At 35.5% G+C, this 27,930-nt stretch overlaps 3 protein-coding genes across 4 annotated transcripts; 1 reads left to right on the top strand and 2 right to left on the bottom strand.

Moving 5' to 3' along the window:
• The first annotated feature begins 102 nt into the window (after positions 1-102).
• LOC121739560 (spermidine synthase) lies at positions 103-3,178 on the top strand. Of its 2 annotated transcripts, XM_042132060.1 has the most exons (5): positions 116-163; positions 229-251; positions 507-712; positions 1,080-1,205; positions 2,045-3,178. In XM_042132060.1, exons 3-5 carry the CDS (start codon positions 509-511, stop codon positions 2,579-2,581), a joined length of 867 nt encoding a protein of 288 aa, XP_041987994.1. In that variant the 5' UTR covers positions 116-163; positions 229-251; positions 507-508; the 3' UTR covers positions 2,582-3,178. The 2 variants fall into 2 exon arrangements, with proteins under 2 accessions (XP_041987993.1, XP_041987994.1); XM_042132059.1 differs by having other exon boundaries at positions 103-242; positions 505-712.
• On the bottom strand, positions 3,169-14,973 carry LOC121739544 (UDP-glucosyltransferase 2-like). Its single transcript, XM_042132058.1, has 4 exons — positions 14,037-14,973; positions 6,702-6,924; positions 5,642-5,858; positions 3,169-3,497 (listed from the first exon to the last, which is right to left on the bottom strand). The coding sequence occupies exons 1-4, from the start codon at positions 14,862-14,864 to the stop codon at positions 3,239-3,241; spliced, it is 1,527 nt and encodes a 508-aa protein (XP_041987992.1). The 5' UTR covers positions 14,865-14,973; the 3' UTR covers positions 3,169-3,238.
• Positions 14,974-16,982: 2,009 nt separating this feature from the next.
• LOC121738163 (modifier of mdg4-like) lies at positions 16,983-24,334 on the bottom strand. The gene is made up of 7 exons (XM_042130057.1): positions 24,172-24,334; positions 23,130-23,270; positions 22,228-22,359; positions 21,697-21,797; positions 21,302-21,432; positions 20,119-20,302; positions 16,983-17,118 (listed from the first exon to the last, which is right to left on the bottom strand). The coding sequence occupies exons 1-7, from the start codon at positions 24,241-24,243 to the stop codon at positions 16,983-16,985; spliced, it is 897 nt and encodes a 298-aa protein (XP_041985991.1). The 5' UTR covers positions 24,244-24,334.
• Between the last annotated feature and the right edge of the window lie 3,596 nt (positions 24,335-27,930).

Here is a 27,930-nt window from a genome sequence, read left to right as displayed (position 1 = left end):
CAAGTTATTTTTTAAAATATAAATCATAGAGTAAAGACCAATACTTTTGTATTTCACTGTCAACTGTCAAGTGTTACTCAGGCCGTCGCGTTCAGCCCCCTTGGCCCTTCCCCTTTCATGCCCTTCTTCCGCAAGCAATCCTTCAAAAAGTCGCGTGGTACCGGTAAGAGTGTTGCTGTGGTTGGTTTGTTGAGTCAATAATTTTTCGTATTTTACGCGATAAAAAAGAAGTTTTATCGCCGCGCGCCGAGGTAAATATTTATGAATTCAGTTATTTAATTTTGATTTATGTACCAAAAATTTTTAAGTGTTAATACCTAGCACTGTGCAACATCAGTTATGTACTTGCTGAAACAGTGTTAATAATATCTAGATAGTAGATATTATTAACACTGTTTTAGTTAATTCCCACCTATATTTACATATTCAACAATCTATACATATTATTACTTATCATATAATTCAACCTTGTGCAATAACTATTTGCTCAATGTTTTTTTTGCCAGCCATGGATACCCTAAAGAAGAATTGGTTTTCTGAATCATGTGAGATGTGGCCAGGAAGTACATTCTCTTTTGAAGTCAAAGAAGTTCTGTTAAAAGAACAATCTCCATACCAGGAAATTCAAGTTTTTGATACAGCAAGCCTAGGAAAAGTGCTAGTTCTTGACGGAATCATTCAATGTACTGAGAAGGATGAATTTTCATATCAGGTAAACAGCATCTCTTCAATTACTATTATTTAGCCACTGAACCAATTTAACCCATCAATCTCCAAGCGGCACCCGACTGCCGCATAACAATTTAAGATCTATTGTGTCTGCAATTCCCACGATCAAGGTATTAATTAAATAAAGTTTGGCATTAACATATTTTTAATCCTAACTAGAGTTTTTGTTTCCGAAAACTATAGTCTCAGAAGATAAAGAAACTATGCAATTAACTTTCAGGCAAAATCTGTTTCACCCTAAAATATTTTATGCTCAGAAATGGTTATTCTATAGACCTTGAATATTACTTTATGTTATGAAATCATCATAATATCACTATCATATTTTTTTATGTTACAAATGTTTTTAGGAAATGATATCATTTCTGCCATTGTGTTGTCACAAAAATCCTGAAAAAGTGCTGATAGTTGGAGGCGGTGATGGTGGGGTGGCACGAGAAGTGGCGAAGCACCCCAGAGTCAAGCAAATTGTACAGGTGTGTATTGCTTAATATTACTTGCTGTATACTAAATTAGTATTTACCTTTTTAGGGTTCCGTACCCAAAGGGTGAAAACCGGACCCTATTCATGAGACTTCAAAGTCTGTCTGTCTCCAGGCTGTATCTCAAGAACCGCTATAGCTATTGCTATAGCTATCACACTTGGCCGATTTTTTTTGTTTTATCCAAGGACTAAGGTCTATAACATGTCATACTAGTAAATTAGCCTTAAGCTTAATTATTTTTTCTACTACCGGAGCTAAGGACACAATATGATACCTATAATAGAAATGAAAAAAATATTTTGATGAAGACTCCAAAATTCTACCAAATTAAAATTTCCATTAACACATAACTTTTAAAATATGATGTCAAGCCGTGACATAGAGGAAGCAATACAGTTTTTTCAGAAAATTTGTATGCTCTAATTTTCGTAAAAATATTGATTAGTTGCCTTTTTACATAATACCACGGCAGAATAATTTATATTCCTTATGAATATACAATAATTTATTGTACTTTGATAGATACATAAGATTGTTGAACTTTATTTGCTGATAAGGGATTTTTATCTCAAACCAAACATAGGTCAGGCTTATCAGCATACTACATTTATCTTCTAATAAAAATGGTTCCTCAAACATCTTTGTGTATTTTACATTATAAAAAAATAATCCTTGTACATAAAATATTTTGGTTTACAAAAAATCAAAAGCATTTATAAATATTATGCAACATTGCAATCCATTGTAGCATAACTTTGTAAAATTGAGTCTCAACATCATGCAACTCCTAACTTTAATCAAATTGTTCAATCTGAGTAACTTTTTTACAGGTGGAAATTGATGCCAAAGTTGTTGAGGCAGCTAAGAAGTTTCTACCTTTCATGGCAGTCGGGTTTGACAGCCCAAAAGTTACACTACACATTGGAGATGGTTTTGAATTCATCAAGAAAAGCATCAATGAGTTTGACGTCATCATAACAGATAGTAGCGACCCTATCGGACCAGCTGTGGCCTTATTCCAGGAAAATTATTACGCACTTACAAAGAAGGCTTTGAGGCCAGGGGGCATAGTCTGTTGCCAAGGTTCAACATACTGGGACAACATAGATTTAGTCAAGAATACCCTCAACTTCTGCAAAAATCAATTCCCTGCAGCTGCATACGCTACAACCTCAGTCCCGACATATCCGGCCGGACAAATTGGCTTTATTATCGGATCATTGGACAAGGACATTGACTTCCAAGTGCCTACGCTTGTGTTCAGTGATGAGGAAATTAAAGATATGGATCTAAAATACTACAACAGTGATGTCCATAAGGCTGCTTTCTGTCTGCCGACATTTTTGAGGAACAAGCTAAGAGAATAGTTTTTGTGAATGTAGATATGAACTATATTTGCATTTATTTTTGTACGCATTTTATACTTTTGTATAACAGGATAGGTTTTTTTACAATACTTTAATGGTAGTTTGATTAAAAACCAAATTAATGTAACGTGTAAATTTTAAATTGAATATTTCAAAATCGCAATACAATAAGGACGTAAATTAAGTACAAAAGAGCATTATTAACATTATAGAGATTTATTTAATTTTTTTACCAAGTGGAAATTTTGTACTAGACAATATAATTTCGTTCAGTGATTTAGTTTTATGTTTTAGAGCTACTGTCTGTTTCCTACTATTCTAATTTTAATAATAATTCTAATTGTATATTTGATGTTATGTTCTATTTTGTTTACATTCCGATGCATTCCGTAAATTATTGTATTCAATCTTATTTGCCAGTGCCTTATTTAAAACGATTTACTGTAGGAATATAGAATTTAAGGTATGCTTTGTCATTTTTGTGATATTTTGAGAATATCTCGTCTCGAACAAATTTCAAATGCTAAGAACAATATTTTATACTGTTGCACATTTTTACTCCTGTTATTGTCAAAATCAAATAAATATTAATGTTTAGACTTTTATTTTATTTAATACTTAACCTTAAATATAATCAACAAGGTAAAGGTAACTCTACTATTTAATTTTTTTCTTATTTGATACTAAGCCAGATTTCCTAAACAACAACCAGGTAACAAAACACATTAATACTAATAGATAGAAGGCGTATACGTCGAGCAGGGCTAGTTGTATCCTGTTAAGTCTTCGGGCCTCGCTGGACATATCCAGACCTTTGTATTTTGCAACTCTCTCAATATGGAAGATGGCTGTGTCCATAGGGCTGCTGGGGCGATCTTTCCACATATCACTGACTAGCTTCGCTTGAAGGCGGGTCCTGTGAAAGATATCAAAAATATGTTACGAATTTTAAACATTATTGTAAAGTTGAACTCAAAATATCTGTTAACTGTTACGAATTAATAAGATTATATGTATTTAAAAATGTTATCATAGAAAAATATTTATTTTTAAAATCAGATTATTTTAAAAACGCCATCTAGTGATGAGTAGCAGATCTAACTAAAACAGTAACATTTTGATAAGAAGTAAGAGATGGGGAGAATAATTTTCCCTATCTAATAGTGCCTTTTTCCGAATTCGGCTAAACCTCAACTATTTCTGTACTCAATCTTCATAATTTTGAAGTCGGTACCAGCTGAATCTTTAGTTCTCTGACAGAATATTTGAAACTTTTGGAACTGGCACCAACTTCAAAATTATGAAGATTGAGTACAGAAATAGTTGAGGTTTAGCCGAATTCGGAAAAAGGCACTATTAGATAGGGAAAATTATTTAATACTTTTTAGTTCATATTATAAGGATGTTATTATTGTTTTTACCTTGGAAGTCGGTTTAAATTTTTTGTTAAAAATAATAATTTCACTCTTTTTAGTTACCTACTAACCATCGCGTAAGAAAATACTTCATTCAACCCCTTAATATTATCTTAATCTTGGTAAATGTTTACAAACCTACCTACCCCAATTTATTTGACAAACTACTACAAAAGAAAGTCGACGGAGCCCCGCGGCTCCTATATCTGGGTGTTGTGGTCTAAGTTCCAACCTAACCTAACCTACTTTTGGACTTTCTAGATTGTGTTTGTTTCCGTTTTGGCGGGGGGCTGCGCCCCCCGAGCCCTCCCTTCGGTATCCGTAGCTGAGTAGTTAAGTAAGACCCACTCATCACAGCCTTGAGATGCCTTAAAAATACTTCGTAAACATCAGAAAACAGATGATCTTATCTGAAGATTACGAAAATCTCAAATGCGAATTTCTTCTAAACGGAGAGTTTACTGGCGGTGTACGGTAAGTAGGAGTTTTTCTCACCCAAAATGTCACCAACATTTAATTGACGTAGGTTCCTAAACCTTAGCCAAATTTTTCTAAGTATTTTCGCCATACTAACGAGGTTCGTATATCGGCCTGTATCTGGCCGGGGGTTGATTTTTGAGAAAAGTTTATTTGAGCTTTCTTACTCCCCTTGGCGCCCCCTATCGATTGGTGTATTCAAAAGGGGTGGTTATAAGAGGTTGAATTTTGTCGTCCAAATTTTTCTAAGTATTTTCTCCGTGCTAACGAGGGTCACATTTCGGCCTGTCTTTCGACAGAGGTTGGTTTTTGAGAAAAGTTTATCTGAGCTTTTTTGCTCCCCTTGGCGCCCCCTATCGATTAGTATATTCAAAAAGGGTGGCTATAAGAGGTTAAAATTTTGACGAAAAATTTTTCTAAGTATTTTTTCCATAGTGCCCCGTTTCCTTCAGTCCAACCCAAATGTGTGCCTTACGCTCTGGAGTAAAGGTTGAATTTGTTACTTATGTTCAATTTTGTGGTACTTGAAATATTATGTATTTTGAAACAACATTAAGTAGGTATATTTTTTTTGTATTAAAATCGCTTTGAAATGTACCAAATAAATAAGGACATAACGTGATGACTGATGATATTTTATGGTGTTGTTTGTATATTCTATCCATATACAACCATGTGAGTTGTGACATTGGTGACCCTGACATGGTAGTGATGATGATGATGATGATGAATGTAATTTGCTTAGTAGCATATGCTTTCAGTTCTTAAAACAACGCCTAAACCCCCAAACCTGTATCTATAAGGAATCCGGAGTTCTCTTAGTATCTTCGGAACCATAGTATACCTTGGTGCAAAATCTTGCGTTTTGGTAGCATATGCTTAGGATGCTTCTCATAAAACCAAAATCACTATATGTTTCCATATAAATTTTGAGGAGTTCCCTCGATTGCTCATGGATCCCATCATCAGATCACCACTTTTGTGAAAATGGGACCAAATTGGAGTGAAACTTAATATAACAAAACAAAAATTTTGAAAATCGGTTCACAAACGGCGGAGTAGTGGTCGAACATACAAAAATAAAAAAAAAAAAAAAATATCCACAGCCGAATATATAACCTCCTCGTTTTTTGGAAGTCGGTTAAAAACCAAGATTTGTACAACTTACTCTGCCGACAACACTGTCTTCAATTTTATGTCAAATTCCTTTTCTTCCACTTCAAGCAGTTCCATTACTTCGCCGATGCCTGCCTTATGCGCGTGCGCCGCATTGCCGAACTGATCGCCAAGAATCGGCATCGCCAGCACTGGTACTCCGGCACACACGGCTTCTGTCAGACTTAGAAGTCCACCATGGGTGATGAATGCTACGCAGTTCGGATGATCTGCAATCAAATTGAACTTAATTTTTGCTTAGGTAGTCTATGATACGGTAAGGGTGGGTTGCAACTTGCACCAGAGGCGTGGTTAAAGTTAAATTTATGGTCAAAGTTATGGTTATAGTTAAGGCTAACCCTTTAACCACAGAATTTGACAGATGATAGCTGGTCCGACAAGGCTTGAAGAAATAAACATGGGCGGGGGCGCTGCTGGTAAAGGAGAACTGTCAAAAATGGCGTTTTTGTATGATGACAGCGTTAGTTCCTTTTTTCGCCACGTTCATTCAAAGCCTTGTCGAACTCAAGGTTATGGTTAAATATGGCGTCCATTTTTTACTTTAACCAAAGATTTGACATTTTGCATTGTAATTATAGTTATGCCGCGGCCGCATATGCGTAGTGCTTCGCGCTAAAACCGATACTATTGGACGTCTGCGTGTATCGTCCAATAGTATCGTCTCATAGGCCGAAGCTTCGGACGATAGACGCAGGTGCGGCCGGGGCGTTAAAGTTATAGCTAAAGTATGTTGGTGCAACCCACCCTAAAATGAGCAGAATGCAGATGCTTGACAGTAGCGTAATTACTTGTTTTATTTGCCTATGTTGTTGCTTACTCAAATAAAGACTACGATTATTTAATTTTTAAGCAACATTTTAAACTTGGTTTCAATACAAAGTAAAATAGTAATAAAATAACACATCCAACGGCTGACGCCATACTTATTTAACTATTTTTGTAGATTTTTAACGACCAACAATTAGTTTTTATGTGAGTTCTTAGGAATCTTTTGTCACTACTATTTTTGTATAGCATTTGCATGACAATGGAAAAGGATCAAAGATACTTGCTCAGCAGATCAAATTGTGGCAGCCATCGCACAATCATCACGTTTTTGGGTAGGTTCTGTATGTCGGTCTCCCATTTCATCACTATTCTTTGCGGCAATCGAGCAAACACGTTAATAATTGCTTGCAACTGTTTCTGGGGTAGCGTGGATCCTTTCACCAGTGACCCGAAGCTCATCACTATGAACCCATATTCTGAGGATTCCTGGGCGAATTGATGCAGTTCCTGAAAAAAACGTTTTAACTTGTTACTCAGTAAGTTGCTTGTATTGTATACAAAACTGTATAATATAAACATAAGCTCAGTGAAGGATAGGTATTAGCTTTAGTAAAACCGACCGGTGCCAGGTGGTGCACATGCACCCCTTGGGAATCTCGGGATCAACAGGAATTATTGAAATAAAAAGCCATCTGTAACCCTATTACCATGCCGTACAAAGATATTTCCTAATGTTTCGGCACTAAATGTATTGTCGTAGATCATAGACAGTCACTGTTGTTCGTAAAAAGTAAAAATAAAAGAAAGAAAACTAAAATGTGCACCCCTTGGAAATTATTTCATGAGAAGGAAAAGTCTGCAGACTGCAAGTCATACTTAGCATCGATAAAAATGCAATTAAATAGGACTCATGAAGGACTATTATTAAGAAAAAAACAGTATGCAAAGTAGATCGTCACCGGATGAATGAAATTAAATTAATGATTATTTAGAGTAGGTGAGATAATGTAACATCATAACTAATAATAACACTCTCACAATGAGAAATCAAAATACAATGGACATTATAATATTGTTTGCCCATAAAACCGGCTTTTTGCAAATCTACATAGGTAGGTACTTCGGTTTGTTTCTACATGCAACTCAGAATATGTAAAAAACCCGGCCAAGTGCGTGTCGAGCCACGCGCAATACAGGGTTCCGTAGTACAGCTAGTTTTTGATAATTTTTGTATGGTTGACACTGGACTACGAATAAACTTCTCTGATAAGTAGTACATTTATTACGTGGGTAAGGGCCCACACTGCAGACTCTAACGATTTTTTCCGCTTTGAAACTTCATATTTCACAAATGGACTAGTTCGGAAAATGATCTATGAATATTGAATATCCAACGTCACCCCACACGGTGGGGTGGACGCGAAAAAAAAATATCATTACCGATTGGTGTGTAGAGGATGTACCATAAAAATATTTTTTTAAGATTTTATTGTAAGTACTTATACCATTTTGTCGGCATCATTAATATGTGCATTCATGCCATTATATTTGCTTTACTACAATTACAGCTTTGTAGGTCCTATAGTCTCGGAGTAAAACCGCGGACAGTCAGACGGACAGACCGAAACTATAGGTGTCTAAACTCTAAACACACTAGGCCAGGGGTTCCCAATCTTTTTCAGCCTGTGGCGCACTTACAAGTCAATCTTTTGTCACAGCGCCCTACTCTACCTAGCAATTACAAAAAGATACATAAATAAAATTAAATTAAGAAATTAAAAAAAAAACTCGCCAAACAAGTTTAAAAAGTAATGAAATAATATTTACTGCCTTTAAGTTCAAATAATTCCTAACTTGTGTAGAGTATAATGTTTTAGTAGGCTACTTGACCTTCTTTTTTTCTTCATGCTAATCGCTTCTTAATCATTCATTTTCACAAAAAAACTAATATTTTAATATTTTACACAGTAGAAACCCATAAAAATGTTGATTGAAAAATATGCCTTATAAATGGCGCCGAAAACACTGTCCGCCATAGTGTGACGTCATACGTTTTGTATTTTATTTTTAAACTCTTTTTATTGAACATTTTTTTATGTGCTAAATGTAGGAGTCTAAAAGTGTCCAAAAATTATAAAAGAATTAAATAAGAAATTAGAAATCATTTGTAATGTTGAAAACTTTTGGAGAAAAGTTTTGGCCATTTCATTTCCCGTCTACAATAAATGGAGATAATATATAAAACTGATGGTTTATTTCAATTTTTCAAGAAAATATATTTTACAAATCTTTCTAGGCTTATTCTTATTATTTATGTACAAATAAACTCATATATAACGAGCGCGATAAATAAAAGATATTAAATTACGAGTCTGATGACGTCACATCCAAATCGGAAGTACCGCAAAAGCGTTTTCGTCAGTACAAATCCTATTTTCATAAAATCATATTTTCAAATCGACTTTATTTATCAATCATAAGCTTTTATTTGATGATAAGGGTGAAATACAGTTTCCTAGGCCAAGTTCTACTAGAAATATGCATTTGTTTAATGAAATTGAATATAGGTCAAGTAGCCTATTGTTGTCACGGTGTGTCGGGGGACCGCCAAGTAAACTACAACCTACAACCACCAAGTCGCTGATTATCTCCATTCGGTTTGCTGTGAACTGATCCTTAAACTATAATGTTATGTGAAATCTCAAATCAAACATCTACATTAGCGGTCCCCCGACACACCTTGACAACAATTATGGACTAAAATATTACTTTACACAAGTTAGGAATTATTTGAACTTAAAGGCAGTAAATATTATTTCATTACTTTTTAAAGTTGTTTGGCGGGGGTTTTTTTAATTTAATTTAATTTCATACTTTTTAAATTTCTGTTGGTTATAGTGCAGAATAATTCCTATCAACATAATCATATTCTCATGATTACCATATATCAATGTTTTATTTAATTATAGCTAAGAACACTCTCGATCATGTCAGCTTTCAAACAAAAAAAACTAGATCAAAATCGGTCCATCCGTTTGGATGCTACGATGCCACGGACAGATACACACACAGACAGACAAACAGACAGACAGACACGTCAAACTTATAACACCCCTCTTTTTTGTTGGGGGTTAATAAACACCTTTAATGATTATTAAGTTAAAGAGTTTTAGGTTATGCAGGTAAATAATAATAAACAAATATTTATTCAGATGCCTGCTTTGTATAATTCATATTATTATTTTATTTTATAATATTTGTGGTTATGGATAATGGGGGATCGACTCACGGCACCCCCCTTGCCTTTCCACGGCGCACAGTTTGGGAACCCCTGCACTAGGCCGAAGTTACGCGGCGTAAATTCCGCGTAATTACGTCTGCAATGTCAAACGCATACAAAATACGGACGGAACGCGACGGAATAGTGTGTCATCGGTAATTTAAAATACATTGCGGGCGTAATCATGCGGAATTTACGCCGCGTAACTTCGGCCTAGTGTGTTTAGACACTAAGGGTTCCTTGTTGAGTACGGAACCCTAAAAACATAAACTACTTATAATATTTAACTAACTACGCTTTGCACAATCATGTGCTACACTACAGTAGGTAAGTTATACCAGATACGTCTTATTTTCCCTAATATATGGTTAATTTGGTTAATACTTGAGGCTGGTTGTGGTAACTGGTACAGAATTCATCATTAGGTAATAGGTATACCACCAATCGATCTTTGTTTATACGCTTATAACTTATTATGTATGTACCTATAGTTTTGTGCATATTCACGTTGTCGTAGGTCAACTTCTTCGGAGCCAATAAAGTATATTCATTGCCTTGCCCTTAATTTTCATTGCCACATATGAAAGGACATAATTAATTCATGCATTTCTAGATTTCTTGTAACCGATTAAATCATTTATTATTATTTATTACAAACAATAGACAGGTATGCGATATACTGGTCTGTACTTAATGCATACTTGAAGGATATAATAATGTAAATCATTAAGGGTGGGTTGCATCAGAGGCGTGGTTAAAGCTAAAGTTAAGGTTAAAGCTTTGTCTATGGTTAGGGTTATGGTTATAGTTCAATATAAATTTGACTTTGACCGGAGAAATTGACAGATGACAGCTGGTCCAACAAGGTTATAAATGAACGTGGGCGGGAGCGCTGCTGGTAAAGGAGAACTGTCAAAAATGGCGTTTTTGTATGATGACACCGTTAGTTCCTTTTTTCGCCACATGCATTTAAAACCTTGTCGAGCTCTATGGTTATAGTTAATTTTTTTTTTTATGAAATAAGGGGGCAAACGAGCAAACGGGTCACCTGATGGAAAGCAACTTCCGTCGCCCATGGACACTCGCAGCATCAGAAGAGCTGCAAGTGCGTTGCCGGCCTTTTAAGAGGGAATAGGTTAATATAGTAAGGAAGGGAAGGGAATAGGGGAGGGAAGAGAGGGGAATAGGGTAGGGGATTGGGCCTCCGGTAAACTCACTCACTCGACGAAACACAGCGCAAGTGCTGTTTCACGCCGGTTTTCTGTGAGAACGTGGTATTTCTCCGGTCGAGCCGGCCCATTCGTGCCGAAGCATGGCTCTCCCACGTATAAATTATATGTATAAATATGGCGTCTTGATGGCGTCCATTTTTAACTTTACCCAAAGATTTGACATTTTGCGCTGTAGTCAAAGTTAAAGTTACAGTTAAAGTTAAAGTTAGTTTGTGCAATGTGTTTAAGTAAATATTTTGTAGTTTACTGCTAAATATTTAAACAATAAAAATATTTTTAGTGTTTAAATATTTTGTAGTAATTTTTTGTGCAGGAACCTAGGTAATTACTAATTACTATTTTAAGCTGAACAATAACTCAAAATTGTTAAATATTTTCGTATGAGAAAATGATTTTGGTATTACGTATGTTACATGAGAATTTCGATGACATCCGGCCTCTTAAGATTGCATCTTTGTGATTTGTACGTACGAGTATTATAAGTTGGGAGCCTACTATATTGGACAATCGATATGTACTTAATTATATTTCTTGACGTGTAAAGACGTTAGACGTGTAAACACGTCGTAGACGTGTAAAGTTGCAAGGACAGCTGTTAATGTATTACGGATTTGCTGGTCTGCTTTTGTCTCTATGCAAAATTTCCTGAAATTACCAATAAAATGATGTTTGCAATTTTAAGTTTTTTTTCATTGAGCCAGTTAGGGCCTCGGACGTTGTCGACATCACTACCGTAGGTAATATTAAGATTCCCAGAATTTCATTTTCAAAACGAATCGATCTAATAGATGGTACCCCAGTGACGTAACGCACGTGCGAGCAGACTGTTAAATAAATTGATTGATTCAAGTCCTATTAACACAAGCTAGGGTCAAATGATTACAATAGCTACCTCCTATTGCTAACATCCTTATGTATCTATAAGTAGTTTGAATGACCTAGTTCTTAGATAGGTACCTATGCTGTTCTAAGCGAGACTGATAAGATGTTTTTTACAGTGAACAATAGAATATAGATAAGTACTTAGATGCCATAGCAACACGAAGATAAAAGACACAATATAACCTACTGCTTACAAATAATTACAACTTTCTGCTTCGAATAACACGTCAACAATGTGCAATTGTCTATTTATCTACTCACGTGCAAACGTTGTTTACAGAACGTGATCCTTTTACGTGTTTAAGCTAACACGACAGATAATTAGGCAGTATGTAGATCGATTATATCTATAATTCGTGTCAAATCATCTGGATTTTGTTATCGCAGCTACAAAGCCGGCCTCTCCAGAGCCGGGTCATGAGTCATGACTCATGAGTCATGACCGATAGTAGTAGATAGTAGACCGCCTGTGTCAACACACATGCAAATGCTACTGACATCGTCTATTCATGAAGTACTAGCTGTTGCCCGCGACTTCGTCCGCGTGGACTTTAGTTTTAAATAGTTGTTCCCGTGTTTTCCGGGACAAAAAACATTCCTTGTCCCAGATTCAAATTAGTATCACCAACCTCCATGCCAAATTTCATCAAAATAGATTAAATAGTTTAGGCGAGAATCATAAAAGTCTATTGTGCGGGAACCGTATATTTTCCGGGATAAAAAGTATCCCTGGTCCTTTCCCGAGACTGAAAGTATCGCCATACCAAATTTCATCAAAATAGATTGAATAGTTTAGGCGATAATCATAAAAGTTTATTGTGCGGGAACCGTACATTTTCCGGGACAAAATTAGTATTCCTTGTCCTTTCCCGAGACTCAAAGTATCTCCATACCAAATTCCATCAAAATAGATGGAATAGTTTACGCGCAAATCTTAAAAGTATATTGTGCAGTAACCGTACATTTTTCCGGGACAAAATCTATCCTATGTTCTTTTTCAGGACTCAAATTATAGCAAATTTCAGCAAAATGGGTCCAGCCGTTTACGCGTGATGTCGTGACCACGCGAAATATAACGTTCCGCGCAGCTTCGCCCGCGTAAATTAGATATTTCACAGACAAATTAGTCCACAAAAAATAGCCTATGATCCCTCACGTGGTCTACTTCTTATCTGTGCCAAATAACAGAAAAATTGCTCCAGTCGTTCGTGAGTTAAGCCCTTTCAAATAATTTCCCCCATTTTTTTCCACATTTTCCTCTATTTCTTCGCTTCTATTAATTTTAGCGTGATAAAATATAACCTATAACCTTCCTCGATAAATGGGCTATCTAACACTGAAATAATTTTTCAAATCGGACCAGTAGTTCCTGAGATTAGCGCGTTCAAGTAAGCCCTTTCAAATAATTTCCTTCATTTTTTACATATTTTCCTCTATTTCTTCACTGCCATAAGCTTTAGCGCGATAAAATATAGCCTATAGCCTTCCTCGATAAATGGGATATCTAACACTGAAATAATTTTTCAAATCGGACCAGTAGTTCCTGAGATTAGCGCGTTCAAGTAAGCCCTTTCAAATAATTTCCCCCATTTTTTACATATTTTCCTCTATTTCTTCACTGCCATAAGCTTTAGCGCAATAAAATATAGCCTATAGCCTTCCTCGATAAATGGGCTATCTAACGCTGAAAGAATTTTTCAAATCGGACCAGTAGTTCCTGAGATTTGTGCGTTCAAATAAGCCATTTTAAATAATTTATCCCGTTTTTTCCACACTTTCCTCTATATCTTAGCTTCTTTTAGTCTTAGCGCTATAAAATAAAGCCTATAGCCTTCCTCAATAAATAGGCTATCTAACACTGAAAGAATTTTTAAAATCGGACCAGTAGTTCCTGAGATTAGCGCGTTCAAATAAGCCCTTTCAAATAATTTCTCCCGTTTTTTCACACTTTCCTCTATTTCTTCGCTCCTATTAGTGTTAGCGTGATAAAATATAGCCTATAGCCTTCCTCGATAAATGGGCTATCTAACACTGAAATAATTTTTCATATCGGACCAGTAGTTCCTGAGATTAGCGCGTTCAAACAAACAAACTCTACCGCTTTATAATATTAGTATAGATGTGCACTGCACTGTTTGGCCTTCGCTTTTAACTAGAACATTATGGATGCAGTAAGGCAACTTATATTTTTTTTTTTATAAAAAAAAAAGTCCACACTTACTTACCGGTGGTAATCGATTGATAGTCCTGTTATGAAGATGTAATCCTCCAACCTCCACGACGGAAGGAGGAAGAATCCGTACACCATTCCACGAGTAATGCGTATTCACTAGCACCACACTTGTGTTCTTCGCTATCTCTTCCAGAGGCGGTAACCTTCCGAACTTCCCTTCTAGAAGCTTCTGCTCCTTCCACCTTATTTCTATCTCGTACCAGTAGATGTAAAAGAAGAGGATGAAAGTATTCACCGTCCTCTCGTAGAAGCTCATCTGGTCTGTGAACGGCAATGTCATGCCAGGAACATAGGAGGGGTTGTCCGAAGCGCCAACTCTCGAGTGGCTCCACGGTAGAAGCGCGGAGGACATCAATCCAACGGATGGAACCCCATAATTATGTATCACTCCTAACATACAGTCACTGTTAAAATGCTCCACTAAAATCACATCGTAATCTCCTTTCCCCGCAATAAACTCTTGAAAAACCGGCGAATTCAGGACCGTTTCGCATAATTTCAAGTTGGATTTAGCCAGGTGAGTCACTAGTGGAATATGATTGAAATATTTTATTGTGTACGATGTCTCCAAGCTTCTCAAATCTATGGACTCCACTGCCAGAGGTGCTAGTCCAACTAGACTCACGTCTCTTCTATTTTCCCGGCTCGGTTGGGGAAAGAAAGAAACTATGGTCAGATGATGTCCGCGATTCAGTAACTCTTGTAGAAGGGGCTCGAAAACCATGTGGTGACTCTTTCCGGGGTACGGTAGCAGGCAAAGTATCCTATATCCATTGTTCACACCGAAAAGGACGCTAAGCACTAGTAAAATAAGTTTCATATTTCCCCAAGCTGATAATACCTATAAACAAGCGAGTTCAAAGAACGTCGCAACACAACTACTATATTTAACTGTGTCAGAGAGATTTAAATATCCTTAAGATATTACCAACGTGTAAAGTGATGTACAGATTGTGGAGAAACAAAAATAAAATCAAAGTGAGAGCAACAATAGTCTATTATTATGATACTTAACTGATACTTTTTAATATTTATTTGGTTCTAATTTAGGTATATTTTGTATCATTATCATTTTTAAAATCCAAAAGGATACTGATTAGTGACACGGTATAATTTGTAGTTTAAAAATAATATTCAAAGAAAAAATAGTAATTTACTTATCAAAAATGACGAAATGAAAGTCGCAGATATATGTACCTAGGTACTTAATTACAATACCTACTTGACTATATTTTTATGTTGTTTTAAATAGCGAATGAATACGTTTCAATGTATGAATAAATTATTCGCATTACAAAAAATACAAAAACAAAAATGTAATATAAAAAAACATGCTTTATTATTATAAACACAGAAAAAATACCGTAACTACCCTCTCGGTTAGATAATTATTTAACACTGGTCATCTATCGTTAACTAGCTGAACCAAGTACCTACTTATTATTGTTAAGTACCTATTTTATATTGTTCGACTATTGGACACAAGATGGCGTTGATCTTAAGAGTCCGTATACGAAATTTTGCCGATTTCGCTGATTAACAGACGTGATTTAACAGTTAAAATACAGTATTTCTATAAGTTTTAATGCACAACATGTAAGATCATTTCAATTATAATCTAATGTTGGAGCTAGATTTTTGTTTTTTTTACTTAAAGTATTTTTAAATAATCCAACTCAAACCCGCGACAGTTTTGTGATTTTTGCTGTAAAAGGTTTAGAATATCACCTGTTTATGGATTGTATTGACGTCTTAACGGTATGAAAAAAATACAATGTACTGTTGAGAAAGTCGTCTATATACAATGTTGGAATTACTTTTTACCAATTTAATATGAAATAGTTGAGTAAAAAAATATGTAACTCGACAAAATTTTAGAGAAAATGGGCAAAGAATTGCTGTTAATTTCGGCAACTTGGAGCTGTAATTCATAAAAAGAAAACGACAGAAATAATCTATAGATAAAATTCTATCCAATTCGAGAAAAAAGAAAAAAAAAGAAAAGCAAATTGTGCCAAAAAACACGATTCAAAACAACCTGAATCTCACATTAGCCTTGCGGCGAGTGTGTAATGTGAGATTTAGGTTGTTTTGAATCGTGTTTTTTGGCACAATTTGTTTTTTCTTTTTCTCGAATTGGATAGAATTTTATCTATATAGATTATTTCTGTCGTTTTCTTCAAAATTTCGGCAAAATTTCGTATACGGACTCGCTAAATTTTTAAATTGAGAATTAGCGGGACTAAATTAAACTAAGGAGATCGTTAATCAGTGACTTCGAAATTGGTAGAGTTATACTTGCTAATACTGAGTTTTGAAACGAGAAATATAAATCTGTAAATACCGGATCTCTCTTGGGCCTTTGGTAATATCACCCACGAAACACAACTCAACTTGTGTTATTTCACATCGGTTTAATAAAGCTATACTCAACCTGCAGCCCACGGGCCGATAGCGGCCCGCCGGGACTGTCTCAGTGGCCCGCGTAATGTTAAAGTTGTTGTTTTAGTTTGTCGTAAGTCGTAACTCGTATCGCAATCTTGCCTAATTTTTGTACTTTTATGGTAACCTTGTTTTTTTTTTCGCAAATCCCTTTTTTACTCCTTAATAACTGTGGTTGCGCCGTCCGCCACAACAAGACTAAACTGTTTGTGGGCCGTGTAAAAAAATTAAAAAGGTTAAGTACCACTGGTTCAATGGGAGGCGGTGGTAATAGTCGGTTCAGGGCTTGTACCATGAAATTGTTTTGAGACTCAAATAATCGGACGAGAATGCCGCCTCCTACTCTAACAAACGTGAAATGACGTTGTTAGAGCAGGACGCGGCATTCTTGACCGATTGTTTAAGTCTCAAAACAGTTTCGTAGTAGGCCTACAGACTTCAAATGGTCCATTCGAACCACGTGATTAACAGGGAGGAATGAACAAAACAATATTTGTTATTCACATGTTTTATTCATTACTTTTTCACTCGAAACTGTCGACTCTGCTTCATTGAGGGTCGAAAAAACTGTTCCAGATCTTACCTTCTTTAGGATACGCTTATCGTGAAATGGATGTGAATGAGCCGATATTCTGTAACAATTACATTTAATATAAACAACAATTAATCATTTAGAATATCAGTTTATATAGAGCAGGGTAAGGGCCAATTCACACCGGATCGGCAGCGGCCGGCAGCGGCGCGAAGAGGCGCGGCGAGGCGAGGCGAGGCGAGGCGCGAAGAGGCTAGGCGCGACGAGGCCGGCAGAGGCGGCTCGCGTCACCGCGGGCGGCCGCGCGCTACCTTCAGAGCGCCGCACAGTGGATCGAAAATCTAGTTTCATAGACATAGGAACTTGAATTTCCAGATGTCATTTTTTTGGGCTGAAATATGTTTTCCTAGTTGTTATTACATAATAAAATGTAAAAAGACTCATTTACGTGTAATAATAAGGGAGTAATAATTTTTTTAAGAAATTTTAGTATGGAGCCGACATGAAAAATGAGCATAATATAATAGTGTGAGGATATATGGTTGGCCGTTATATCCTCACACTATTATAGTACTAATTATTACTCACATTTTGGCATATTTTGTATTACGGCACCATTTGTACTTCATTTTGGTTAATTAAAAACTGTCCATTGGTACTTTATTTTGGTTAATTAAAAACTTAATTCAAATAGAAAGAAGAAAGAAATTATTATGGTGATATAATGTATCAACCCTCTCTTTTCCCAGTGTCCCCAGTAACAATTTAAAACTTCCAACTGTATTAAATTAAATTGTCTGGAACTACTTGACATATTCTATTGCTTTTTTGTTAAATGATCCGTGTTCTTTACTTGCATAAAAAAATTGTAACTCCCTTATTACACGTAGCTGCGTCTTTTTACATTTTATTATGTAATAACAACTAGGAGACCATATTTCAGCCCAAAAAAATGACATCTGAAAATTCAAGTTCTGATGTCTATGATACTCGATTTTCGATCCACTGAGCACCGCGCGTCCGTCGGCGGAAAGTGCTCGCGGCACCTCGCGACACCTCGAGGCGCCTCGCGACGACGCGCGCGGTCGCGGGAAGCCGCGAGCACTTTCCGCCGACGCGGACGGTCGCGCGGTGCCTCGAGCCCTTTTTGAAGTTTTCAAGCGATACTAGTAGTTATAAGTATGTAAATAGTTTAAAATTATTTCACACTAAAAGTGCTCTTCGCGCCGCTGCCGATCCGGTGTGAATTGGGCCTAATCGTTAAACATACAAAAAACCTTCTGAAAGCTGAACATAGAAACTACTTTCTGGATATCAGTTAAGTTTACTCGAGAGTTTTAAATTTAAAAAATAAATTGTTATATTTAGCCTATATTTAATATGAAATTATTTTATGAAAAAGTCTGAAAGACACTGCTGTAAGCAGTTAGACCGCCAGTCTTTTAGTACTCCTTAGATTATGCAGTTCATTGTAATTTGTAAGTTTAAATTAAAGGTTAGGTACTGACTACTGACCAACGTTATGAGATGTAATGTATCTTATTACACAGCATTCACCTGTAGTACATAATAAATATTATATACACCTATAGTCAGTGCCGGTTTTAGCAGTATCATCGCCCTGGGCGAGATTACCTATTCATGCTTTTGAAGTCGGTACCAGCTTACATTAGCGTAAGTTCTATGTCAAGGATCTCAGAACTTTTCCGGGCTGGTAGCGACTTCAAAAAGATTGATGTTGCCGCCAGTGATAAGCAGCAACGATTAGGTGCGAAGAAAGTTAGTTTCGACTGATTTTCTACTGCAGAGATAGTAATTTTTGGGAGAGAGAAATAATACGTCTAGCCTCAGACGACGATAGAAATTTAGCGTATATTCAAATTTTACAAATGTCAAGGATAACGGGAAATTTGGGGAACAATTAGCCAATCAGCGACCTTGACGTACGCGCGTAAATTTTAACGTTCCCGAATCGATCAGCTGATTGGCGTAGGTATATTAACGTTTTTACCTATTAGCCGTCTTATCTCTATGACACGCACAGATTATAATACCCAACAATTGAGTACAGAAATAGTTGAGGTTTAGGCGAAGTCTGAAGACGGCACTATAATTATAAGGAATAGAAATTATTTGATTCTTTTTAGATTATTTTTAAGAATATTACTTTTGTTTTTACCTTGGAAGTCGGTTTTAATTTTTTGTTATTACGTAAATGAACAACCGTGGCGCCGTCGCATATCGCACGTCTTAACGAGTTGAAAATAAACACGAAAATGAGCAATTCTAATGCGACTTGCGACCACGCAGGGCGAATTGCTAGCGCGCTAAAACCCTTTGATGTACCGCAACCCGCGCGATAACGAAGACGCAGCCCGAATATTGGCGACGATAACGGTCACATACGACGGCCGGTCACGTTTGCGTGTATCATCTCGTGACGTTAGACGCAGGTGCGGCCCCAGCATAACATGTCACAACTGCACGAATGCTCGCTGATTAATAAGTTACATTATAGGAATGAGCACACTGAGACGGGCCGTGCCGGGGCTCATCGCAAAAATTCACCTCCATACAATTTGTATGGAAGCGGATGCGCGTATCGCACACTGTGTCGGGTCGCAGCGGATTTCCGTTTCCATACAAATTGTATGGAAACGGAAAGCGAAATTCGCCAAGCAATCACCATCTACATATGGTGATTGTTTGGCGAATACATCAAATACGCAAATACAAATAGCTATGGGAAGTGCCTGCATTACACCTAGTAACGTTAGTTTATTACAAGTTTACTTAAGTACGCACCTTTAAGTTTATAATCTATATATATAAAACTCAAAGGTGACTGACTGACATGGTGATCTATCAACGCACAGCCCAAACCACTGGACCGATCGGGGTGAAATTTGGCATGCAGGTAGATATTATGGCGTAGGCATCCGCTAAGAAAGGATTTTGATCAATTCCACCTCCAAGGGGTTAAAATAGGGGATGAAAGTTTGTATATAATAATACTTCTTAACGCAAGCGAAGCCGCGGGCAAAAGCTCGTTTAAGTATATGAATAAAAAGTTTTCATCTTTTGAATATATTTTTTTTACCTTTTTGTGACTACTTCATCTTTCGTTACTATTAAGGCTGGACACTTGTGATGATTGACATATTCCACACACCGCCACTGTCTCGTCCTATCTTTGTTCGTATGTTTGAGGTAATATACAAATCTATTGAATATTAACTGTATCGACCCTCTGTTTGATACTGTGTACTGTAGTGGGGTTTTGCCTAAAATAGAAATACAACATTAATAATAATTTATTTATACAAAACTAAGTTAAAATACTTTAGGGTGTGTATGTAGAGAGTTCACTGTGACAGTAGCAGCACTGAAAGACCCAATTCTTTATTATGGGCAAGCGCCCCCGCGTCATGATTTTTTCCATACAAAGGGGAAAAAAAGTAACTCATTCAGCGCTACTACTTTTACAGCGAACTTTATACAAGGAACGCATAGTACAAACCCTAAAGTATTAACAGTTAGTTATGTTAAATCCTGTATAATATATATTTAGTCATTATTAAAATATGTAAATTATGTCTGACTGTACTCTTCACATACTAACCGCGTTTTGTATGAAGGTTTTAGTGTAAGGATATACAGCACTATCGTTACAGGAAAATGCAATATATTTAGCGCAAAGTTGCGAGGAAAAAAATAAACAAAAGTGAGACAATACGTCGTTCTGCAAAAATTATAATTTATAAATATAATTTTAGATCTCTTTGGTGGGGCGAGGAGCAGGGCAAGTAAGTGCACACATGATACGCTATTGGTGGATTAGAAATCAATCTACCATTTGGTAGATCAGAAATCCATCCACTAATGAGGGACAATTGGCGCTATGTAGCCACTAGCCATAGGGAATATTGTGTCAATTGTAGTGTCAAACAGCTATCATATTATGTCACAATCATTAAGTTAATATGGGGAGGCTTACGCCAAAAGAAGAAGAAGAAGAAGACCTAGCGGAATAGAGCAACAATCTCGAGCTGTCAAACAAAACCGAAATTGGTTTTCATCTGTGTGAAAAATATGTGTATGTATACACTTACACAAGCATGATTGAACATGAATTCTATGAGATTAAATTGTCAACGTGCGGCACGTGCAGATTGATGAAAAACTGATCGTGTAACCTATGTCTTAAGATGTTATAGGTATTTTGCACTTTCGCCGATTGCTCATTTGCAGTTGTGTGCAGTGTATACCTACATAGTACGTACCTAAATTATGATACAACTGGGCCTTCTTTGGTACCTCTTCTGTGATATTTTCAGCTTCACTGGTTACCGATACAATCAATGGTTGAGGTGCATCCGTTGCGTCCACGTCACTTAATTCCATATTCTGCGAGCTAAAATAAAATTATCATAATATTAAGAAATATTATTATTATTATAATATACAACCTATAAAATCCATACAATTCTTAGGTCTGTTTGGTAGGGACAGGACAATATGATACTTTTTAATCAAGAAAAATGTACGGTCCCCATGTTATAAACAAATTTTGGTGCAACGGAATCGGGATGTCATTTAATGGCCTATATTTTCTAATGAATGATGCATTAACATTTCTTATATTATTAATTATTATAAAAAAATTAAAAATACATACTAATTTACACTTTCCATTTTTTTTGGTTCTTGATAAAAATTCTTCGGTTTATCCTGGTTTTGGATATGTTCTGATTTCTCTGAGAGAAGTTGTGCTATATCCTGCAAAATAGAAATTGACATAGTTTTGAAAGTTTGCTCATGAAAATTTATTTTAATAAACAAAAGTGTGTGCGGCAATGGCCAAACGCATATCTGCAAATTTAAATTGTGTTTGTAGGAAAACTGTTGCATGTTATGAATATACTGTAATAATAGTATTAGCTACGAATAATAAAAACTAAGGAATCGTAACTCCCATACTATTACCATTTTAAATTTGGTTCCTTTTGATCTGTCATGTAACGTCAGCCTAGTACCGCTCAAGGTCACCTAAATATTGCAAATATATTGAAATGTTTACCTAAGGTACACTTTTTTGACAAGTATTGTGGAGCATGTTTTTTTAATGGAGTTACTTTTCCTTAGTTTTTATTATTCGTAGAGTATTAGTAATAAAAAAATATATATATGACAAGCATAAAGGTCTCACCATATCTTCTAATCCTTTTATATGTAGGTCTTTAGCTGTTTCCAAGATATTGCGAAGATTCTCTATCGCAACTGTGACCTCTCCTGTGTAAATATACTCCAAAATTGAGCACAATGTTGACTGGGAAATTTTCTGGAAGGTAGAAAAGACTTTATAATATTTAAAAAAAAACCCAATATAAATAATATGCAGCCAGTGACGGATTAAGACTACTTGAAGCCCTAAGCAATCTATGCCTGTCCCCCCCCCCCCCCTATCCGTATGTCAACTAGAATCGGTCTTTAAACTTTTACCACCTAAAACCATTAGTTTTTTCCTAGAAACTTTTTTTGGGGTGGTTTTTGGTGACGTGAGAGTGAGATGTGATGCCCTAAGGATGGATGTTTTTTGTCCTTATTCTGTTGCCCCCTCTGACGCGATGCCCTAGGCAATTGCTTAATTTGATTAAGGGTTAATCCGTCACTGTATGCAGCAGGTCATGTTGATACTTGACCAACTTAAAGGGCCTATTCATACATTACAATTATTTCAGTGAGTCAATTTGAAGTGGCAAAACAATGCAGTGCCACATTACACACACATTAAAACTGCCTCAGTGTATACTGTTTGATATTTATAGTGTGGTATAAACTAAGCCTTAAAAACTTTTAACAATAGCGCTGGAGCATCAGTATGCAAATGTACCTATACAAAAAATACTCGGATTTTGTGAGTCAGAAAGAATTGCAAATGGTGGAAAAACAATTGTGAGAAAAAATAAAATTCATGTTATGTTGGATTATTAAGAATCCCTCTAAAAATAGCACTGAATACAGTATTGTATAGCAAAAATCACAAAATAGTCACTAAACTTAACATTTTCTTGCTATCATAGTCTAACAAGTTATTTAGTAAATACTAACATTTAGATAAATAACAGGATGTGGGCATGCGGCAGCAGCTATCAGGTTCTTAATGTAAGGACTGCTGATCGCCATAACCAGTTGGTGAACTTTCACAAAATGCCCATCGGCCGCTAATGTCATGTCAACAAATTCAGAGTTCTGAAAATAATTTACAAGACATTTTTTAAACTTTCTATAAAACAATAAGTTGTAAGCTAAGTACATCATAAAAACACTCAAGGCTTGTTAAACAACAGAAAGAGAGCATAAGCAAATGTTTCAAAATTCATTTGTGCAAACAGATTTTGAAGAGGATATAACTACTTAGTAAGAATATGTATAATAAAGTGTATACATGCACCTATATGTACTTAATATACATATACCTATATGTATATTATCTTATATCTTTAAACGAGCAATTCTTGTGTATATAATTGGAATCTCGGAATCGGCTACAATGATTTTCATGAAATTTAGTATATCGGGGTTTCGGGGGCGATAAATCGATCTAGCTAGGAATCATTTTTAGAAAATGTCATTTTATTCATGTTTTATCGAATACCGAGCAAAGCTCGGTCAAATAGCTAGTGTTTAATAAAGTGCAGAAAATACACAGATTTCTTGCCTCTATCAATTTCTATATTTATAAATATATTTTTAAAATATTATGTTGGTTAGAGGTAGCTAACTACCTCTAACCAACATAATATTTTATGTTGTTTATATGCAAATAAAGAATTTATAAATAAATATATTTGCTTTGCTCGGTATTCTATAGTAAATGGTCTAAAAAGGATGTTATACAGTAAGTATATTCTATAATCTAGACTCTAGAGCAAACATCTGTTGTGTTAAAGCTATATATAAGGTAAATTATGAAAAATTACACCTTATAATTTAACCAATAAAAAAAATACCAATTAATATTATAAGTTGCATGTGGACTTGAATTTCGAAATAGATTTTTATGTTTTGAGTTATTCCTGTTATACATAGGTTATAGTAGTTTTATCCTCTTAAAATAAAACTGTTTAATGCTATTGAAGCCCAAGAATACCTGTTGTAGTGCACTCAAGCCTTGGCCAATGTTGTTCAGGTGATTACTCCAAGAAACGCTTAGTTGGGCCATGATGAATTAAACACTTCTCACAATAACATATGGAATAATGTCCTTATAATGCGATTGTGGTTTGAATAATTGGAATAAATTTCTATTTCATCTTGAAAATTATTAACCAATAAAAAAAATACCAATTAATATTATAAGTTGCATGTGGACTTGAATTTCGAAATAGATTTTTATGTTTTGAGTTATTCCTGTTATACATAGGTTATAGTAGTTTTATCCTCTTAAAATAAAACTGTTTAATGCTATTGAAGCCCAAGAATACCTGTTGTAGTGCACTCAAGCCTTGGCCAATGTTGTTCAGGTGATTACTCCAAGAAACGCTTAGTTGGGCCATGATGAATTAAACACTTCTCACAATAACATATGGAATAATGTCCTTATAATGCGATTGTGGTTTGAATAATTGGAATAAATTTCTATTTCATCTTGAAAATTATTAAACAATAAAATGTAAACAATAAAAAATTGTCTCAAACCACAGATTACTAGTATATATGTCCAGTGTTGCCAGAGCTGTATGTTCGAAAGTTACTTATTGCCATGCGAAAAGTAACATTTTGAGGGGAAAAGTAACATTTCGTATTACTTATATAATATTTTAAATGCCGGGGGGGGGGGGGGGGGGGGGGGGGATCCAGAATGCACGAAAACATAGCGTTAGTTGCTTTTTTCGCCACGTTCATTCAAAGCATTGTCAGCTGTAACGACAAAACTCAATAAAACTAAGTGTGTTTCGTTTTCGCATTTTTGGTTTCAAACATCTTTTTTTTTCAATTACCTACCAAAAGTAACATCTGTAGTCATGTCACATGAATGTAACATGCAAGGGTCAAAAGTACCTAACGTAAAATGTTACAAAAGTAACAATCTGGCAACGCTGTATATGTCTCAAACACAGTGTTGCCAGACGGCCATCGTGGTTTCTCCCCAAGTGTTCCCCGAAATCCCCCCAAAATACGGGTTTTAAAGAAAAATCCCCCCAAAAGTTATAGTTATTTTTTTAATTCATTATTCTCCAAAATTCGGGTTTTCAAGAAAAATACCCCCAAAAATCATAACAAGTTTTATTCATTAAAATATAATAAGTACAAAATTAACAAGTGGAAATGACGAACGAAAGTATGTGTAATTTTTAACACAAGTTTTTCTTTTCAATTCTGAAATAAATACATAATAGTTTGAAAAAACTAAAATTATTGCATTGGCATTTGGCAGTACGTATGCAAAGCTTCGAATTAATACTACTGGCGAGAGGTAAAAATCATGCTCAAAGATTCCGTACATACATATACAGCCCAAGCTAATAGAAGCGTGTTAAAAATATATTATGAAAACTGCAAACAAAGTTAACGAAAATATTGATTAATTAATGGACGCTATTGTTTCCATTACACTATTAATTCTGCAATAGCGTCCATTACGGAATCAGTATCTTCGCAACTTTCGTTTGCAGTCCCGTACATTTTTTCTGAATTAAATTTTTTAATAATTTTTGTAGTTGGGTTAAAATTAGTACATCCTTCCGTTAATGTGTATCTTATTCTTAAAATTGATTCCGCTGTCTGGATGGCCATTTTGTTTCTTAATTTATCTTTTATTAGTGAAACCTGGGAGAAGGCTCTTTCCACAGCTCCATTTGAGAAAGGCAAAGACATAATACTTAATGCCAGTTTGCTTACGTGTCCGTAACTTCTTTCTCCAACTGCATTTTTAAAATTATAAACTTCAACCCAGAAACCTTCTGTATCTTGTGTGGATATCCAGGTCGAACGATGCAGAGAATTCCACTCTTGTACTACAGAGTCGACATCATTGCAAATGGTCCTAAAAGATTTTGCTAAATTTGTTATGTCCGGTTTCATTGGAGATGTTGCATTTTTAGGACTCATTAGTTTACAATTTTCTAACGTTTTCATATTATTGGGTAATCTTTTTTTTATCTGTTTACATATTTCTATGAGAAATTCTTTGCATCGTTGTTTTACGTCTTTCAGATCATGGTCTCTAATACCAACAGACTTTTCGTTAAATGAAAATCCAAAATTCATGAAAGACGAATCCATTATATACTTTTCAAAATCATATTTAGATAAATTGCTTTTGTCCGCCTTTTCTAATTGTGCTGGAGGTATTAAAATTGTTTAGTAGGTCAATAACAAATTATTAATTTCTTCTAGTAACTTTAAAGGATCTGCATTGGTGGCTTGAAACATTTTATTAACTAACGTTATAGGCTTAAGATAAGTTTCAAGAAAAGACATGTATAAAAAATTCGTCTTACTTTTGAGCATGATGCTTAATTGTTCAGCAGTGTAACAACGTTCTTTAGATTTAACTAAGTCAAAATGTAACTGTAATCCATCCCATTGCTGTACGATTTTTTTGAGGGCCTCGTATCTTGAAAGCCATCTAGTGCCGCTAATTTGTTGATTTTTAACGGTGTTTTTCCATCATATAGTAACATGTAAGTTTTTTTGTAATCAATCTGTCTTTTTGTACTACTTGCAAACCAATTGTGGCATTCTTTGATGAGGAAATCTAAAAACCGGGGAAGTGTCTTAAATGCATATTCTGCTGCTAAATGCAATGAGTGGCAAACGCATTTTATGGTCACGAGTTCGGGGTTTTCTTCCTTCAAAATTGTTGAAAAAGAGTGGTGTTCGCCTACCATGACGTTAGCGCCATCAACACCTATACCCAAAAGTTTGTCTATATGAAGGCCATCAGCTGTCAGCTGTGCTTTAAATACGTCAGCCAATGAAGATGCATCTGCAGATTCTAGTTCTATCAATCTGTAAAATTGAGTGACGATTTTATTTTGCTTTTCGCTAAAAAATCTAATAATTAAGCACATTACTTTTTTAGTGTCAATTGTTGTTGTTTCATCAATTATCACGGAGTAATGTTTGTCTCCAACCTCTTCCAATAGATCTTCCAGAAAACAAGGAGAAATTACATTTTTAATTAACGCAGTGCATTTCGTCCTGTGTAACTTCAGGTCCTTTAAAACAGATGCAGTTGGGTCTAAATCTTTTATGAGCATTCCTAAGTGATCAACGGCCTTGATACTGGAATGCTCCGCAACGTAGGCAGCAATTTTTAATTCTGCAATTTTTCGTGGCTCTTTTATGGGTTTTTCAAAAAAGTCAGACACTTTACTCGACTGCCCTACAATATTTGATCGTTTCAAAGAATTATCATGCTTTTTAGTTTTGGAATGCTCTAACAAATCTTTCTTGTGGGAGGTCAATGTGCATTTGCAGGCTTTGCACCATGCCTTTGTATCGTCACCAATGCAGACTGCCAGCCATCCTGTATAGGGATAGTTTTTTTTTATATAAAATATGGCAACACTTACGAGATGGTATTATCCCCGTGTTCCATTTGATGTTAAAAACGATCAAAACGCTCAAAATGCCTCCTATTTTGAGCGTTTTGATCGTTTTTAACATCAAATGGAACACGGGGTATAAAATAAATCAGTAATCATGCGTGTGAATAGAAACAGAAGTTGCAAGAAGCTGATCATACACGCTAACCAAATATCCTTATACAATAATTAATGTTAAACCACACAGTGTTATACTGCACTTGTTAGCAACCAAACCAATCTCAAAATCATAAAATACTTATACTACGCATTTAATGTCATTATACCTACTGCCTCTTTGATTGAGAATAATTGGG

Source organism: Aricia agestis, chromosome 2 (assembly GCF_905147365.1).
Source record: "Aricia agestis chromosome 2, ilAriAges1.1, whole genome shotgun sequence".
Lineage (NCBI taxonomy): Eukaryota > Metazoa > Arthropoda > Insecta > Lepidoptera > Lycaenidae > Aricia > Aricia agestis.
The sequence above is the reverse complement of the archived record's forward strand: the minus strand, read 5'-3'. Positions and strand labels throughout refer to the sequence as shown.